This window comes from Carcharhinus amblyrhynchos, chromosome 1 (genome assembly GCF_965287045.1).
Source record: "Carcharhinus amblyrhynchos chromosome 1, sCarAmb.v2.hapA, whole genome shotgun sequence".
NCBI classification, from domain to species: domain Eukaryota; kingdom Metazoa; phylum Chordata; class Chondrichthyes; order Carcharhiniformes; family Carcharhinidae; genus Carcharhinus; species Carcharhinus amblyrhynchos.
In genome coordinates this window covers 17,436,563-17,453,156 of record NC_137324.1, presented here as the reverse complement: position 1 = coordinate 17,453,156, position 16,594 = coordinate 17,436,563, and the positions used below count along the sequence as shown (strand labels likewise).

At 43.9% G+C, this 16,594-nt stretch overlaps 1 protein-coding gene across 1 annotated transcript in view; it reads right to left on the bottom strand.

Annotated features, from left to right (window-relative positions):
- Positions 1 to 7,209: 7,209 nt before the first annotated feature.
- The window catches only part of suclg1 (succinate-CoA ligase GDP/ADP-forming subunit alph), a 72,833-nt gene continuing 63,448 nt past the window's right edge, over positions 7,210 to 16,594 (bottom strand). Inside the window, exon 9 of the mRNA XM_080195297.1 lies at positions 7,210 to 7,449. Coding sequence (XP_080051423.1) covers positions 7,423 to 7,449 — 27 coding nt within the window. The 3' untranslated portion in view covers positions 7,210 to 7,422. The remainder of the gene's footprint in view (positions 7,450 to 16,594) is intronic.

Below are 16,594 nucleotides of genomic sequence, written 5' to 3'. Positions count from 1 at the left end.
TGGGCTTTTACTACAGTTGAGAATTGTTTTGTAATCATCAGTAGATTCTTAATTCCAAATTTTGTTTTTTATTGAATTCAAATTTATTGATTTCAAATATCGTGGGAAATATAGATACTGTAGGTGCACCACCAATATCACTGAATAGACTGAAATCTGTAGGATAGGCACAATCACTCCAGTCCATCTGTCCAGTCTTAAATAAGTGGCCTGAACTTACGCTATTAGAATATTGGGGGATACCATTCAGAAGAAACTTAACAGGACTGGCCTTATAAATACTGCAGCTGTAGGAGCAGGTCAGAGACTGGAAACCCTGCAGTAGGTAACTCACCTCCTGTCTCCATAAAGCCTGTCCACCATCTACAAGTCAAAGTCAGGAGTGTGATGGAATGCTCTCCATTTGCCTAGATGAGCAAATCCAACAACACTCAAGAAGTTCGCCTCCATCCAGGGCAAAGCAGCCCGCTTGATTGGCACCCCATCCAAAAACATTCACTCCCTCAGACACTGATGCACAGTCGCAGCAGTGTGCACCATCTACAAGATGCACTGCAGCAACTCACCAAGGTTTCTTGGATAGCACCTAACAGATACAAGGGAATACCACCACCTGAAATTTCCCCTGCAAGCCATTCACCATTCCTGACTTGGAAGTATATCACAGTAAGAAGTCTCACAACACCAGGTTAAAGTCCAACAGGTTTATTTGGTAGCACAAGCCACAAGCTTTCAGAGCGCTGCCCCTTCATCAGATGAGTTGGAGTTCTGTTCACAAACAGGGCATATAAAGACACAAACTCAATTTACAAATTAATGGTTGGAATGTGAGTCTTTATAAGTAATTTATGAGGCCATAGCTAGAGTACTGTTGCGAAATTTCTAACTGTGCTTACCACAGTCCAATGCTGGCATCTCCACATCTTGGAGATGTATCACCATATCTTCACGATCGCTGGGTCAAAATCCTGAAACACACCCCCTAACAGCACTTTGGATGTACTTATACCACGTAGACTGCAGAGGTTCAAGAAGGCAAAATGCTACCACCTTCTTAAGGGCAATTAGGGACGGCCAATAAATGCTGGTCTAGCAAGTGACGCCTACACACTGTGAAATATTTTAAGTACTGATTAGCACAGGGAGCCACTGACTAAGGTTGGAGTTACCCATGGATAATCTCAGCTCCAATCCAGACCATGACTACAAACTGGGACAATCCAATGAAAAGAAGTCTATTTCTACATCCATATAGATTGTATCACAGCTTAATCAGCAGTAAAGCAAATAGAAGGCTACTTGTGTGGCATGGTGGCACAGTGGTTAGCACTGCTACCTCACAGTGCCAGGACCCAGGTTCGATTCCTGGCTTGGGTTACTGCCTGTGTAAAGTTTGCATGTTGTCTGCCTGGGTTTCCTCCAAGTGCTCTGGTTTCCTTCCACATTCTGAAAGATGTGCTGGTTAGGTGCATTGACCCGAACAGGAGCCAGATTGTGGTGACTAGGGAAATTTCACAGTAACTTAATTGCAGTGTTAATGTAAGCCTTACTTGTGACTAATAAATAAACTTTTTAACTTTTTTTTTAGAAACCCATTTTCTGCTCCCTCACCACTATTTCCACTAAACTGTGGACTACCCCAATTTCTCCTGCTGGTTTCCATGTGGGCTGACATTGCAAACTGTTCTCTGTCCTCAGATCCTATCCTTCCCCAAATCTGCCATCAAAATCCTGCTCCTCAAAAAAACAATGCATGACCCCCCACAGAATGATCTCCAAAACTTCTTTTCCTCTCCAAAGCCCTTGAATGAGGTGTCATCTCCCAAATTCCTGCCCACCTTTCCCAGAATTCCATGTTTGAATGAATCCCTCCATCAGATTTCTGGCCCTTTCACTCCACCAAATGGTCCTTCTCAAACTCACAAATGACATGATGTGACTGTGACATAGCTAAACTATTCCTCCTTGTCCTGTTCAATCTGTCCACTGAACCACAGAACCACAGAATCCTGACAGTGCAGAAAGAGGCCATCCCACCCATTGTGTCTGCACCAACTCTCCAAAAGAACATCCCACCCAGGCTCTGCCCTATCCCCATAACACCGTGCATTTACCATGGCTAATTCCCCTAACCTACACATCTTGGGACACTAAAGGGACAATTTAGCACAGCCGATCCCCCCAACCTGCACAACTTTGGACCATGAGAAGAAACTGGACGACCCAGAGAAAACCCATGCAGACACGGGGAGAACATGCAAATTCCACACAGTGACCCAAGCTGGGAATTGAACCCGGGCTCCTGGCGCTGTGAGGCTGCTTGCCCTAAGACCAGAAATTCCCAACCGAGATTATCGGGCTTTTAGATGTTTCGCTGAAATTTTGCGGCGATCGGGACAGGAAAATTCCACCCCACCTCTTTGGCAACATGATGAAAGCACCTTTCTTGATCATCAAGTGCTTGAGTGTGAATTGAATGCATTATTTCTGGCTCAGAGTACAGATGCTGCCAACTATACCACAAGACCTCTTTTTCTGCGAAAACTGGCATCCAGGAGCGATCATACCAAAACAATTCGAATTCCAGAACGAGCACGAAAATGGATGAGTTTCAGATCCATTCTTTTGGTAAGGCCACTAGAAGGATGTCACAGAGGTGAATCTTTAGATGAGAAATAGTCAGGGTCAGAGGGGGTCATGGGATCAATTCTTGGAGGAAACCAGAGGTAACAATGTTGGAGCAGGAAAATGTCATTGCCAATAATATAATTAGGTAGGTATGAATCGAAGTTCATGACTGCAGCCACACCCAAATACATCACAGAAAAGCATTGGAGGGAGCTGGTGTGGCCTGTTAGGAATGTCTTTATCGAAGTCATGTGCAAGAAGAACCACAAGGCAGACCTCGTAACTTAAACACTGGAAAGCTCTTCATTGCAGGTGAGCAATGTCCGCAGTCGAACCCTGGACTCCTTAACTGGGTTCCATACTAATCTCCTAGGGGGGGTTACCTGACCCGCAATCTTAACCAGGGCAGTACGCACACCAAAAATCCCAACATACATATATCACATGGTCAACTGTGTCAAAGGCTGCAGACAGGATGAGGAGTAACTTTGTTGCAGTCAGTTGGGATGTTATTTGAGAGCTTGCTGTGAGGTACTGTAGCAGGGGCTGGCGGCTAAAGGGGTCAAGAGGTCTGGATAGAAAGCGGGGATGGGATACTGAAAGGGTATGACCAGCCAATGATCATATTGAATAGTGGTGCAGGCTTGAAGGGCTGAGGGGCTTTTTTTTCGATGTTTCTACGTTTCTAAACCTGATTGGAGAGATAGAAAGAGGACTCTATGATACTAACATACTGTCAGCAACGGCACGATGGAAGGTCTCATGATAACAGGTTATAGTCCAACAGGTTTATTTGAAATCACAAGCTTTCAGAGCACTGCTCCTTCATCAGGTGAAGCAGAGCGAGGTGTATAGGCACAGAATATATAGGCAGAGCGATAGCCCAACACTAATATGCTAAATTCTCCCTCAGTGTACCCGAGAAGAGTGTGGCGACTAGGGGATTTTCACAATAACTTCATTGCAGTGTGAATGTAAGCCTACTTGTGACACTAATAAATAAACTTTAAAATTTAAAACAAAGGCTGGTCCTTGGCTCACTGCGTCTGCAAACGCTTCATCCTGAGCTGTTTCCTTGGCAGTTTTTGTCAGTGCTGGGTTGCCATTGCCTTCCTGCTACATGTTTATATGTGGACAATAATAAACTGAAGAAAATTGCAATTATTCATGGCTGGGGAGCAGCAAATTTTGTAAAATACTGTCTGGTTGAAAAAAAAATTATACAAATACGTGGAAAATACTGCTGAACTGCATTATGTTCCCAAAGTGATGGGATCATTTTATGCCTTTTTATATTTATTAGTCCTCATTTACTTCCTTCCTGAAGCTAAACAGCCCTTTGGCATAAACATTCAAACAACACTCAAGCTACCATAGGGCAATATGATATAAAATTAACAGATTATTAATTGCTTAATAGGCTCCAAAGTAGGATCGTAAATTCACTTAAGTGCACTGTTGCTATTGTAAGTAATCATCTAAATTATTTAGGTTTACAACAGTAGTTAGGAAGCCAATCAGTGTTAACATGCCTTGCTAGACTAAAAGGCACTGAGTATTTGAGATAGACGCCAGGAATCTGCAGGATGGATGTTTTGCACCTTGCTTAATTACTGAATCAGACAGCATGACGGACGCACACAGCACATCATCGCAAGCCCCAAGCTTCAAGACCCAAAAAATATCAACACAAATAACCCTCCTTCTCTTGATGATGCCAGGAAGCTCAATAGAGGCTGGCAACACACCAGAAGCCAAACTGTGCAGCCTGTGTATCTCTGCTTCAGCACTCAACTCCCACAAGCTGTATCTACATGCATCGTGGCACAGTGGTTAGCACTGCTGCCTCACAGCACCGTGAACCAGGTTTCAAATCCGGCTCTGGTTACTGACTGTGCGGAGTCTGCACGCTCTTCCCATGTCTGCATGGGTTTCTTCCGGGTGCTCTCATTTCCTCCTGCAGTCCGAAAGATGTTCTGGTTAGGTGCATTGGCTATGCTAAATTCTCCCTCAGTGCAGGCGCCAGAATGTGGCAACTGGGGGATTTTCACAGTAACTTCATTGCAGTGTCACTGTAAGCCTACTTGCGACACTAATAAATAAACTCACATAAGCGGTGAGTTCTCCAATGGTTCTCCGGGTGATGGGAAGGAGGGGTTAAGCCAACCAACTTAGAAATATCCTGATTGCTGTCATAGCAAATCCCAGCTGTAACAGAAGGTAGCCCATGACTATAACCCTAATAATAGGGGTGGATGGCGTGCCCCGACTCATGATTACTGTCCGGCAATTATAGATAACACAATAAACTAGGACAGGACTGGATTCAACTGTAATACCCTTCATAGTTCACTTGGCACTTCTTTTCCACACTATCAACATTGATCGACCAATTGGACCAGCCATTTAAATGTTGTGGTTACATGGTCAGAGGCGGGGAATTCTGTGTCAAGTAACGCTCCACAAATTCTGTGCAGCATTTTCAAGGCACAAGACAAGAATGTGACGGAATGATCTTCTCTCGCCTGGTTGACTGCAGCTCCACCAACAATCAAGAAGCTCGACATGATCCACGATGAAGCAGCCCCGCTTGATCTGCATCCCGCATATCAACTTAAATATTCACTCCGTCCACCGGAGATGCAACGCGGTGGCAATGTGTATCATCTACTGTAGCAACTGACCGAGGGTCTTGCTAATCAAGAATCTATTTAGCTCTGCCATAAAAATGTTCATGTTTCCATTGCCTCTTGAGGAAAAGAGCTCCAGAGACACTTGACCTTCAGAGCAGGCATTTCTCCTCATCTCTAAATGGGTGACCCCTTAATAGTAAACAGTGACCCCTAGTTCTAGCTTCTCCTACAAGAGGAAATATCCTTTCCACATCCATCCTGTCAAGGCCCCCCAGGATCTTATATGTTTCGATCACGTCACCTGTTCCTCTTTTAAACGCCAGCGGATACCAGTCTAGCCTATCCAACCTTTCCTCATTAGACAACCTGCCCAATCCAAGCATTAATCCAGTAAATCTTTGTAGAAATCACAGAAACCCAACGGTGCAGAAGGAGGCCATTCTGCCCAACAAGTCTCTCTACTGACAACAACCCCACACATTTACCCTGCCACTCCCTTTAACCTACACATTCCGTGGCACTATGAACAATTTAGCATGACTAATCAACCTAACCTGTACATCTGTGGACTGTGGAAGGAAACTGGAACACCCAGAGGAAACCCACACAAACACAGGGAGAATGTGCAAACTCCGTACAGTAACCTAAGCCAAAAATCGAAACCAGGAGCAGTGAGGCAGCAGTGCTAATCACTGTGGCACCATACTGCTCTTCAATGAACTGCTTCCAACATATTTACATCCATCCTTAAAGAAGGCAACCAATACTTTCCACCATGTTCTAGAAATATCACTTCAAACTTCTCTATATCAAATTTCATCTGCCATATGTTCATCCATTCCACTGGCCAGTCTATGTCCTTCTGAACATTATCTCCATCCTCCATACAATTTTGCAAATATTGAATTTGCAAATTGCACAGCCAAGTCTGGGATAAGGAAGGGCAGGACTGGGTGTTAACTATTCCTGGATATAAGGTTTGATTTGATTTGATTTATTACTATCACACGTATTAGCATACAGTGAAGAGTATTGTTTCTGCGCACTATTAAGACAAAGCATACCATACATAGAGGAGAGGGTGCAGAATGTAGCGTTACAGTCATAGCTAGGGTGTAGAGAAAGATCAACTTAATTTGAAGTAGGTCAATTCAAAAGTCTGACAGCAGCAGTGAATCAGATGGTATGTGTCCTCAGATTTTTGTATCTTTTTCCCAGCAGAAGATGGGAGAGAGTATGTCCGGGGTGTGTGGAGTCCTTAATTATGCTGGCTGCTTTTTTGAGGCAGCGGGAAGTGTAGACAGTGTCAATGGATGGGAAGCTGAATGGTGGACTTTGAGTGATGGACTGGGCTTCGTTCATGGCGCTTTGTAGTTTTTTGCGATCTTGGTCACAGCAGGAGCCGTACCAAGCTGTCCCGCACACAAGGACGGCCTCAACCTGGATTTTGGGTTCATATCACACTATCTGTAACCCCCATGACTTGCCTGAACTTACAACATCTCACTCACTGTCCTGTCTGGAGACAACACACATCTCTTTAACCTATGCCTAATGCTATCTCCACTCACACTGTCTGCCTCTTTAAGACTTGAATATCAGGTTAGCTGTAAAGACTCGCATTCTAATCAGTATTTTGTAAACTGTGTATGCCTTTATATGCTCTGTTTGAGACCAGAACTCTCCACTCACTTGACGAAGGGGCAAACCCCGAAAGCTTATGGGTTTACTATCAAATAAACTGGCTGGACTTTAACCTGGTGTTGTGAGACTTCTTACTGAAGAAATCATGCAATTTTGCACAGGTAGAATTGAGAGAATATTTTGAGGAGGTGAATGAGGGGCTGATGTGTGAATAAGTAGGACTACTCAATTTCCTGTCTCAAAACGCTGAGCTTTGTTGCAAATAAAAAAGCTTTTACTCCAACAGAAGATAAACACAAGTTAATTTGTTTTTTAAACTATTTATTTTCTGTGTGGATGTTTCACCTAGTGTACAGATTCAGACAAAATAGACAAACATATGTATATGGCTCTGTTCTGTTTTAATATAGATTCAGTCACTTCATCCAGATGATTGAAACAGGAGATGGACGATCGAAGCACTGTCTCGTGCTAGAAGCTTCTTTTTCTTGATATTAAGACCATTTTTGTCAGGTATTTACAGCAGCTTCCTCTTCTCAAACTCCTGAAAGGTTAAAATAATCAGAGTGACACACCTCATTTATCAAAAGCAGGTTTAAATTCTGAACTCTGCGTGGTTTCAAAGAACAAAGAAAATTACAGCACAGGAACAAGCCCTTCGGCCCTCTAAGCCTGCACCAACCATGCTGTCTGACTGAACTAAAACCCCCTACCCTTCTGGGAACCATATCTCTCTATTCCCATCCGATTCATGTATTTGTCAAGATGCCCCTTAAAAGTCACTACTGTATCCACTTCCACTACCTCCCCGGCAACAAGTTCCAGGCACCCACCACCGGCTGTGTAAAAAATCTGCCTCGTAAAAAAACCTGCGACACGGTAGCACAGTGTTCAGCACTGCTGCTTCACAGCTTCAGGGACCTGGGTTTGATTCCCAGCTTGGGTTGCTGGCCGTGTGGAATTTGTACATTTTCCTCGCGTCTGCGTGGATTTCCTCCGGGTGCTCCGGTTTCCTTCCACAGTCAAAGATGTGCCGGTTAGGTTGATTGACCACACTAAAATTGCCCTTAGTGTCGTAAGATGCATAGGTTAGAGGGATTAGTGGTTAAATATGTAGGGATGTGGGGGTAGGACCTGGGTGGGATTGTGATCGGTGGAGACCCGAAGGGCTGAATGGCCTCTTTCTGTACTGTAGGGATTCTATGATCTCCTTTAAACCTTGCCCTTCTCACCTTAAACCTGTGCCCCCTAGGAATTGACTCTTCCACCCTGGGAAAAAGCTTCCGACTATCCACTCTGTCCATGCCTCTCATAATCTTGTAGACTTTGATCAGACTGTCCCTCAACCTCTGTGAGAGCTGGTAAAGTCATTAGTAAAAAAGGAATGTTTCTAATTCTATTAAAACTACAGCAATAATAGTTATTTTTGGAGTGTAAAAATACCACCATAAAAGATTTTTGATCATCCAACAGATAAAGTAGGTAATTCATCCAACCCTGGTTTCTCCAAACAGAATAAAAGAAAATTACTCTCGTTAATGCATCCAATGGAACAAAGAACAAAGTAGTACAGCACAGGAACAGGCCCTTCGACCTTTCAAGCCCATACCAATCATGATGCCCTAACTAAGAACCTCTGCCCTTACTCAGTTCTTATCCCTCTATTCCCTCCCTATTCACATATCCTTCCAGATGCCTCTTCAGTGTTGCTAATGTGTCTACTTCCACCACCTCCTCTGACAGTGTGCTCTAGGCACCCACCACTCTCTACGTGAAAAACCTCCCCCTCACATCTCCCTTAAATTTTCCCCCTCTCACCCTGAACCTGTGCTCCCTTGTAAATGACTTTTCCACCCTGGGATAAAGCCTCTGACTATCCACCCTGTCCAGGCCTCTCTCAACTTCTATCAGGACCCTTAGCCTTCACACTTCCAGTGAAATTGGAAAAGATTCCAGGGTTTTTAATTCCATATTCCATCTACCCAATGTACAGATTACTTTGAATAAAGCCTTCCTGATCAGTCCCATATAAGTTTTATTGTTTTCAACTTGTCTCTCCTTAACCTTTTAAATTTGGATTTAAAGTAGTAAATTCAATGTTTTCCCAATCAAAAATTATTTCTCTTTTAAATGTGACAGTTCAAAAACTAGGCGAGCAATTCTATTTTGCTGTTAAGAATTTTGAAAGGTAAGCAGAATGCAGCAGCACATTTATTAACCCTATCACCTTCCCTGTAACCAGTGTGGTCCCAGCCTCTTGTACATTCACACTTATCCATACCCCACAACTGACCTTTTGTTCCTTCAGCTGCCAATGCCTTTAAGTTCTGCAATTCTCTCCATAAGACTCTTCACCTCTCTTTACCTTCCAAAGATGTAAAATCCTGATGGGACTGGACAGGCTAGACACGGGAAGCATGTTCCCGATGTTGGGGAAGTCCAGAACCAGTGGTCACAGTCTAAGAATGAGGGGTAAGCCATTCAGGATTGAGATGAGGAGGAACTTCTTCACTCAGGGTGGTGTGAACCTCTGGAATTCTCTACCACAGAAAGCTGTTGGGCCAGTTTGTTAGATACGTTCAAGAGGAAGCTGGACGTGGCCCTTGTGGTTAAAGGGATCAAAGGGTATGGAGAGAAAGCATGAGCGGGATACTGAAAGTTCATGATCAGCCACTGAATGGTAGTGCAGGTTCAAAGAGCCAAGTGACCTACTCCTGCACCTTGTTTCTATGTTTCTTCCGACTCACTCCTCAAAATCTACCCAATCTATCTTCATGTCTTCTTATGTGGCTCAGTGGCACACTCTGCCCAATGCCACTCCTGTGAAACACCTTGGGACATTTTGAGTATAAAAGGTGCTATGTAAATGCAAGCTGCTGTTGTTGACCCAGACTGGCTGACAGTCCATAACGATGACAGCAGTGAGGGCTGCTGTCTTCAGGAAGGCAGAACCAGTCTGGTCACAAGTGCGGCACAGCAACCTCAATAGAAAATAAGCATCAGGGTGGGGGAGGCAGTGCAGGTTTGACAATGTAGATCATTTAAAAAAAACACACGCATGCACATCCCTAATAAGGTCATCCATCAAAGTGACAAGACAGAATGCCAAGAAATACATTGAGCATCGCAGGAATATATGCTGCTCAGCAGGCTAGTAATGATAGGACATGAGGCAGCACGATGCATGTTCAGCACTGGTTGACCCGCTGCAGGAAGGTGCTGAGAAGGCTGGGCATTTCTCCATAAAATGGGTGAGAAACAGGTAATGCATCTGAACCTCTGGATATGTGACAACAGCAGGCCTTTCAGCTGAATGTCTGCTGGTTCAATATTTTGTCCAAAGGCATGTGGAGAGGAGAAATCAAAGGCAGATGCAATTATAAGGCTAGAAGCAGTGGTATAAGTAAAAGATTCCATGCATCTTGAGGTACAAGACTTACTGTAGCCTTTGGAAATCATTAGTAATTTTACAGGAAAAGCAGGCTGGAAGCCTGTGTTAATTTACGGTGGTGTGTTTTTTTTTTCAAATTAAACAGACTATTGAATCATAGAATCCCTTCAATGCAGAATGAGGCCATTTGGCCTATCTGGTCTGCACCGACAACAATCCCACCCAAATCCTATCCCTGTAACCCCACATATTTACCTGCTATAACCTCTAATCTATGCACCCCAGGACACGAAGGGCAATTTAGCATGGCCAATGCACCTAACCCGCACATCTCTGGATTGTGGGAGGAAACTGGATGGAGGAACCCCATGCTGGCACAGGGAGAATGCACAAACTCCATGCAGACAGTGAACCAAGTCGGGAATCATAAGAACATAAGAAATAGGAGCAGAAGTAGGCCATCTAGCCCTTCGAGCCTGCCCCGCCATTCAATAAGATCATGGCTAATCTGAAGTGGCTCAGTTCCACTTTCCCGCTTTCTCCCCATAACCCTTAATCCCCTTGCCTACCAAAAACCTATCTACCCGCGTCTTAAATATATTTAGCGAGGTAGCCTGCACCACTTCAAAGGGCAGAGAATTCCAGAGATTCACCACCCTTTGAGTGAAGAAGTTCCTCCTCAACTCTGTTCTAAACTGCCCCCCCCCCCTTATCTTGAGGGTGTGCCCTCCAGTCCTGCTGTCCTTTCTCAGCGGGAAGAACCTCTCCACCTCTACCCTATTCATCCCTTTCATCATCTTATACGTCTCAATAAGATCCCCCCTCATCCTTCTAAACTCCAACGAGTACAAGCCCAGTCTATTCAGCCTCTCTTCATAGCTCAACCCCCTCAACTCTGATATCAGCCTAGTGAACTTCCTCTGCACTCCCTCCAAGGCCAAAATATCCTTGCGCAAGTGTGGCGACCAAAACTGCACACAGTACTCCAGCTGTGGCCTCACCAGTGCCCTCTACAGTTGCAGCAAGACCTCCCTACTTTTATATTCAATCCCCCTCGCTATGAAGGCCAGCATCCCATTTGCCTTCCTGACCACCTGCTACACCTGTCGGCTGGGTTTTTGCGACTCATGCACAAGGACCCCCAGGTCCCTCTACACCGTAGCATGCTGCAGCTTTTCGCCCTGTAAGTAGTAGTCCTTCCTACTATTACTCCTACCAAAGTGGATAACCTCACACTTGCCAACATTGTATTCCACTCAGGGCCCTGGCACTGTGAGGTAGCAGTGCTAACCATTGTGCCACCATGAAATACATATTAACAATTACTCAATTCTTAAAGCTAGTTAACAATGTTTACCAATTTATTGAAGAGATCAGGACATATCTTCAAGTGTTGTAAACTTTCAAATTTTAGTCAATGCAATGGCAAGATGCAAAAGAACCAAAGTACAGCACAGGAAGTGGCCCTTTGCCCCGCCAAGCCTGTACCGATCATGATGCCTGTCTAAACTAAACAAAAACCTCACTCAGTTCCTGTCCCTCTATTCCCTCCCTATTCATGTACCCATTCAAATGCCTCTTAAATGTTGCTAATGTGCCTGCTTCCACCACCTCCTCTGGCAGTACGTTCCAGGCACCCACCACTGTGTGTGAAAAACCTCGCACTGCACATGTCCCTTAAAAACGTTCCCCCTCTCACCTTGAGAGGAGAAAAAGATCACCAAAGTATTATATCCCAATTTCCTTATAAATGCTGACTGAATTGCTGCATGATTCCAGCAGTGTCTGTTGACAGATTTTCAGCAACCTTGCTACTTAATCCATCAACCTGTCACATTGTCTTGGATTAGGGGAGGGGGGAGTGGAGAAACAGAAAGAGAGGGAGAGCTAAAGGAACAGATGGAAATCAGTCAGCATCCCTGCTCTTATATGCCGATCTTCCCCGATGCTGAGTGGGGATTAGACTGGACTTGGTTTGTGACTTCCCACGGCTGAATTGCTGGCTGACAACTCCCCGCCTGAGTTCACGAATGAAAAATGAGCAACCCGGGTGAGGCAGCGAAAGGTTCTGACAATAACTGCAGAACAGTGATTCTAAGCTCTTAAGCACTCTGCTTAAAAAGGTGCTGCCAAAACATTCTCTGTCAATAAAACTCCCGTACAATACTTCTGGGAACTGAACATTACGAGTACAAAAAAAAATCTGCAAGACTTGTGTCAAAATAATTAAGTTTTGCCTTCAAAAAAATTATTTCTCCATCTTCATCGGGGTTGCCCCACAAACATTTGAACTGGAGAGTTTAAAATGTATATCAATACATATACAAAGTAATTGTAATTATTGCTGCCTACCTATAGTTATTAATAAATTCTAGTCCATTCACTGAATTATTTTCCTGTCCTTCGGCTTGCTGCAGTGGGCATTTTTTTTGGCTGTTATTCTCCCAGGCAAGATAGAAAAAGGAACTGTAGGAGAGCAACGGGCAATACAGAGACCTTTTATTTAATGCACTTTGCTGAATGCTACAAAGAAAACGTCATTGCAAGCTATATGTATTATTTGCAAAAGCAAACTAGATTCATTTATCTTGCCTTCTCTCCTACACCATTCAACCTGAGTGGGGCTCTGTGCTGTGGCCATAATTTCTCAACATAAATACACAAGTACGTAGATTTCACTGTCTTTGGTCCATCCTGATTTTATTTCTTTTCTCTTGTCGAATTTTTTTGTTAATTCGTGATTTAAAGAGCTTCGAGCAGAGAAAAGAAAAATGGCCATTCAGCCCAAATAGCCCATGTTGCTATTAATTGGATTATTCTGCCATGGTATATAAAGAAAAGCACATTATTACAGCCACTCTGCACAATGGAGATTTGGCACTGTCCAATCAATGCTACTGTTTAATAAGCAATACCCTATGAGCTCGGAGGTTCTCTCGTGGGAAGGCAGGTTAGTATCAGCCCATTTTGGCTGATAGATATCAAGATGAGGTACTAGAAAGTAGACGTCAGCCTGAGCTGGTGGTGGCAGCCTCTGACTGTTGTAGACAAAGAGACTTGAGCACTTAAACCAACTTGAAGCCACAGTATTGAGGGAGTCAATATCAGAGCCATTTTATTTAATTTGTTCACTGAACATGGGTGTTGCTGGCTGGCCGGCATTTATTGCCTATTCCTAATTGCCCTTGAGGGAGCAATTAAAAGTCAGCCACATTGCTGTGAGTCTGGAGTCACATGTAGGCCAGATCAGGTAAGGATGGCAGACTTCCTTCCTTAAAGGATATTAGTGAACCAAGTGAGTTTTTTTTTAGGACAATTGACAATGGTTTCATGATGATCATTAGACTTTAAATTCCAGATTTTTATTGAATTCCAATGTCATCATCTGCCATGGTGGGATTCGAACTCGGGTTCTCAGAGCATTTCTCTGGATTTCTAGTCCAGTGACATTACCACTATGCCACTGCCTCCCACGGATTAGAAAGATATTCAGATGTTAAACTGAAGCCCAGTTTGTCCTGTCAGGTGAATGCAAAAAATCCAATGGCACTATTCAGAAGAGGGGAGTTCTCTCTTGTCCTGGCCAACATTCATTCTTACACCAACACCATTAAAACAGATTATCTAGTCACTTATTTCGAACTGTTTAAGGAAACATTCTGTATGAATTAGCTGCTGCACCTCCGTCCACTACAGCAAGGATGAGCACTTGAAACACCATAGCACATAAGGCTACAGACCAACCAGTAGAAAACTGCTGAATCTCCCCCTATCAACATCCTGGGGGTTACTATTGACTTGAAACTGAACTAGATTAGCCATATAGATACAATGGCTATAACAGTAGATCAAAGGCTCAGAACCCCGTGGTGAGTAACTGACCTGACTCCTCAAAGCCTGCCGGCCATCCACAAGGCACAAGTCAAAAGTGTGATGGAATACTCCTCACTTGCCTGGATGGGTGCAGCTCCAACAACACTCAAGAAGCTTGACACCATCCAGGACAAAGCAGCTTGAGTGGCACTGCATCCACAAATATACACTCCCATCACCAATGGCACAGAGTAGCAACAGGTTGTATCATCTACAAGATGTACCACGGGAACTCATCAAGGCTCCTTAGCCAGCACTTTGGAAGCCAAGACCTCTATCATCTGGAAGGACAAGGAGAGCACATAGAAGGAAAGAATCACTACCTGGAAATTCCCCTCCAAGCCCCTCATCATTCTGGCTTTGAAATATACTGCTGTTCCTTCACTGGAACTCCCTCTCTAACAGCACCTACATTACACGGACTGCAGCAATATAGGAAGGCGGCTCACCACCAACATCTCAAGGGTAATCAGGATGGGCAATAAACGCTGGCCTAGCCAGCAATGCTCACATTCCATGAATTAATTTTAAAAATGCAAGTACTTTCATTTCAGAAACATGTAGTAGTGCAAGGAAGAATTAAAAACATCAATAAATTACTAAATAGCAGCACACGTACCTTTAAGTCTATTCATTTCAGTTGATAAGAAATCAAAATAACAGAAGGCTGTGTTGGAAAACAGAACTGCACAGGCCAATGACTTTAAGCTTGTAGCTAGGTATCACTATTTCCTGGTCATTTAAAGGCAGAATAAATAATAATCGCATGGCCAATTCATCAAGGCTGATGCTTATCTTAACCTTGTGTCTTCAGAGTTGGTCTTCATCACAGCCACAGAAGACAAGGAAATTCAGATAAACTGTGTTTTGCTGCCACTTGGTGGCACTTACAAGCATTCACACTTGGTATCATCACCATCAGAACTACTTCTTTACAGTAACTGAATAAATCAAGACCCCTTTTTGTCACGTGATTCTGAACAATATTTTGGTGCTTACAAGCATTCACACTTGGTATCATCACCATCAGAACTACTTCTTTACAGTAACTGAATAAATCAAGACCCCTTTTTGTCACGTGATTCTGAACAATATTTTGGGGCTGTGTTTATCTATTGATTTCTAAAAAATTGTTTAAGGGATGTGGACATCACTGGGTGGGCCAGCATTTATTGACCATCTCTAATTGTCCTTGTGAAAGTGGTGCTGAAACACCTTCTTGAACCACTGCAGTCCAAGAGTTGTGATGTTAATTGATGGATAATTGATGGATAATAATTGATCAGCGCACCAGGAACATCTCACCTGCTCTTCCTTGAAATGACTTTAGTTAGGCCGCATTTGGGATATATGTTCAATTCTGGTAGCCACACTACCAAAAGGATGTGGAGGCTTTAGAGAGGGTACAGAAAATATTTACCAGGATATTGTCTGTATGGAAGGCAGTAGCTATGAGGAGAGGTTGGTGAAACTTGGTTTGTTCTCACTGAAACGATAGAGGTTGAGGGGCGATCTGATAGAAGTCTACAAGATTATGAGAGGCATGGACAGAGTGGATAGTCAGAAGCTTTTTCTCAGGAGGAAGATCAATTACTAGGGGGCACAGCCTTTAGCTGTGAGGGGCAAGGTTTAAAGGAGATGTACAAGGCAGATTTTTTCCACAGAGAGTAGTGAGTGCCTGGAACTCGTTGTCGAGAGGTAGTGGAAGTGGATACGTTAGTGACTTTTAAGCGGCGTATTGACAAATACATGAATAGTATGGCAATAGAGGGAGATGATCCCAGAAGGGTTGGGGGTTTTAGTTAAGTCAGGCAGCATGGTCGATGCCGGCTTGGAGGGCCCTGTGCTATAATTTTCTTTGTTCTTTGATGCCATGGGATCTTTTACAACCCACTGAGACCCCGAGTGCAGACTCAATTTAACATCATGCCCAAAAGACAGCTCGTCTGACAATGCAGCAATTCCTCATTACTGCACTGGAGTGTTAGCCTTGACTTTTGTGTCAAGTCCTACAGCAGGACTTGAACTTACAATCTACTCACTGAGGTGAGAGAGATAGCAATGTTTAGCACTGCTGCCTCACTGCACCAGGGACTTGGGTACAATTCCGGCCTTGGCTGACTGTCTGTATTGAGTTTGCACATTCTCCCCATAACTGCATGGGTTTCCTCTTAGTGTCCCAAAATATGTAGGTGAGATGGATTAGCAATGAGAAATGTGGGGGGTTACGGGGATAGGGCAGGGGAAGAGGGCCCAGGTAAAAATGCTGTGTCAAGAGTTGGCACAGACTCGATGGGCCGAATGGCCTCTCCTGCACTGCAGTGATTCTATGATTGCTACCAACTGAACCATAGCTGACATGGCTTAAGGATGGCTGTGGGGAAAACTCTTCAAAAATATCCCATCTCATTCTTGGGGGTTTTGA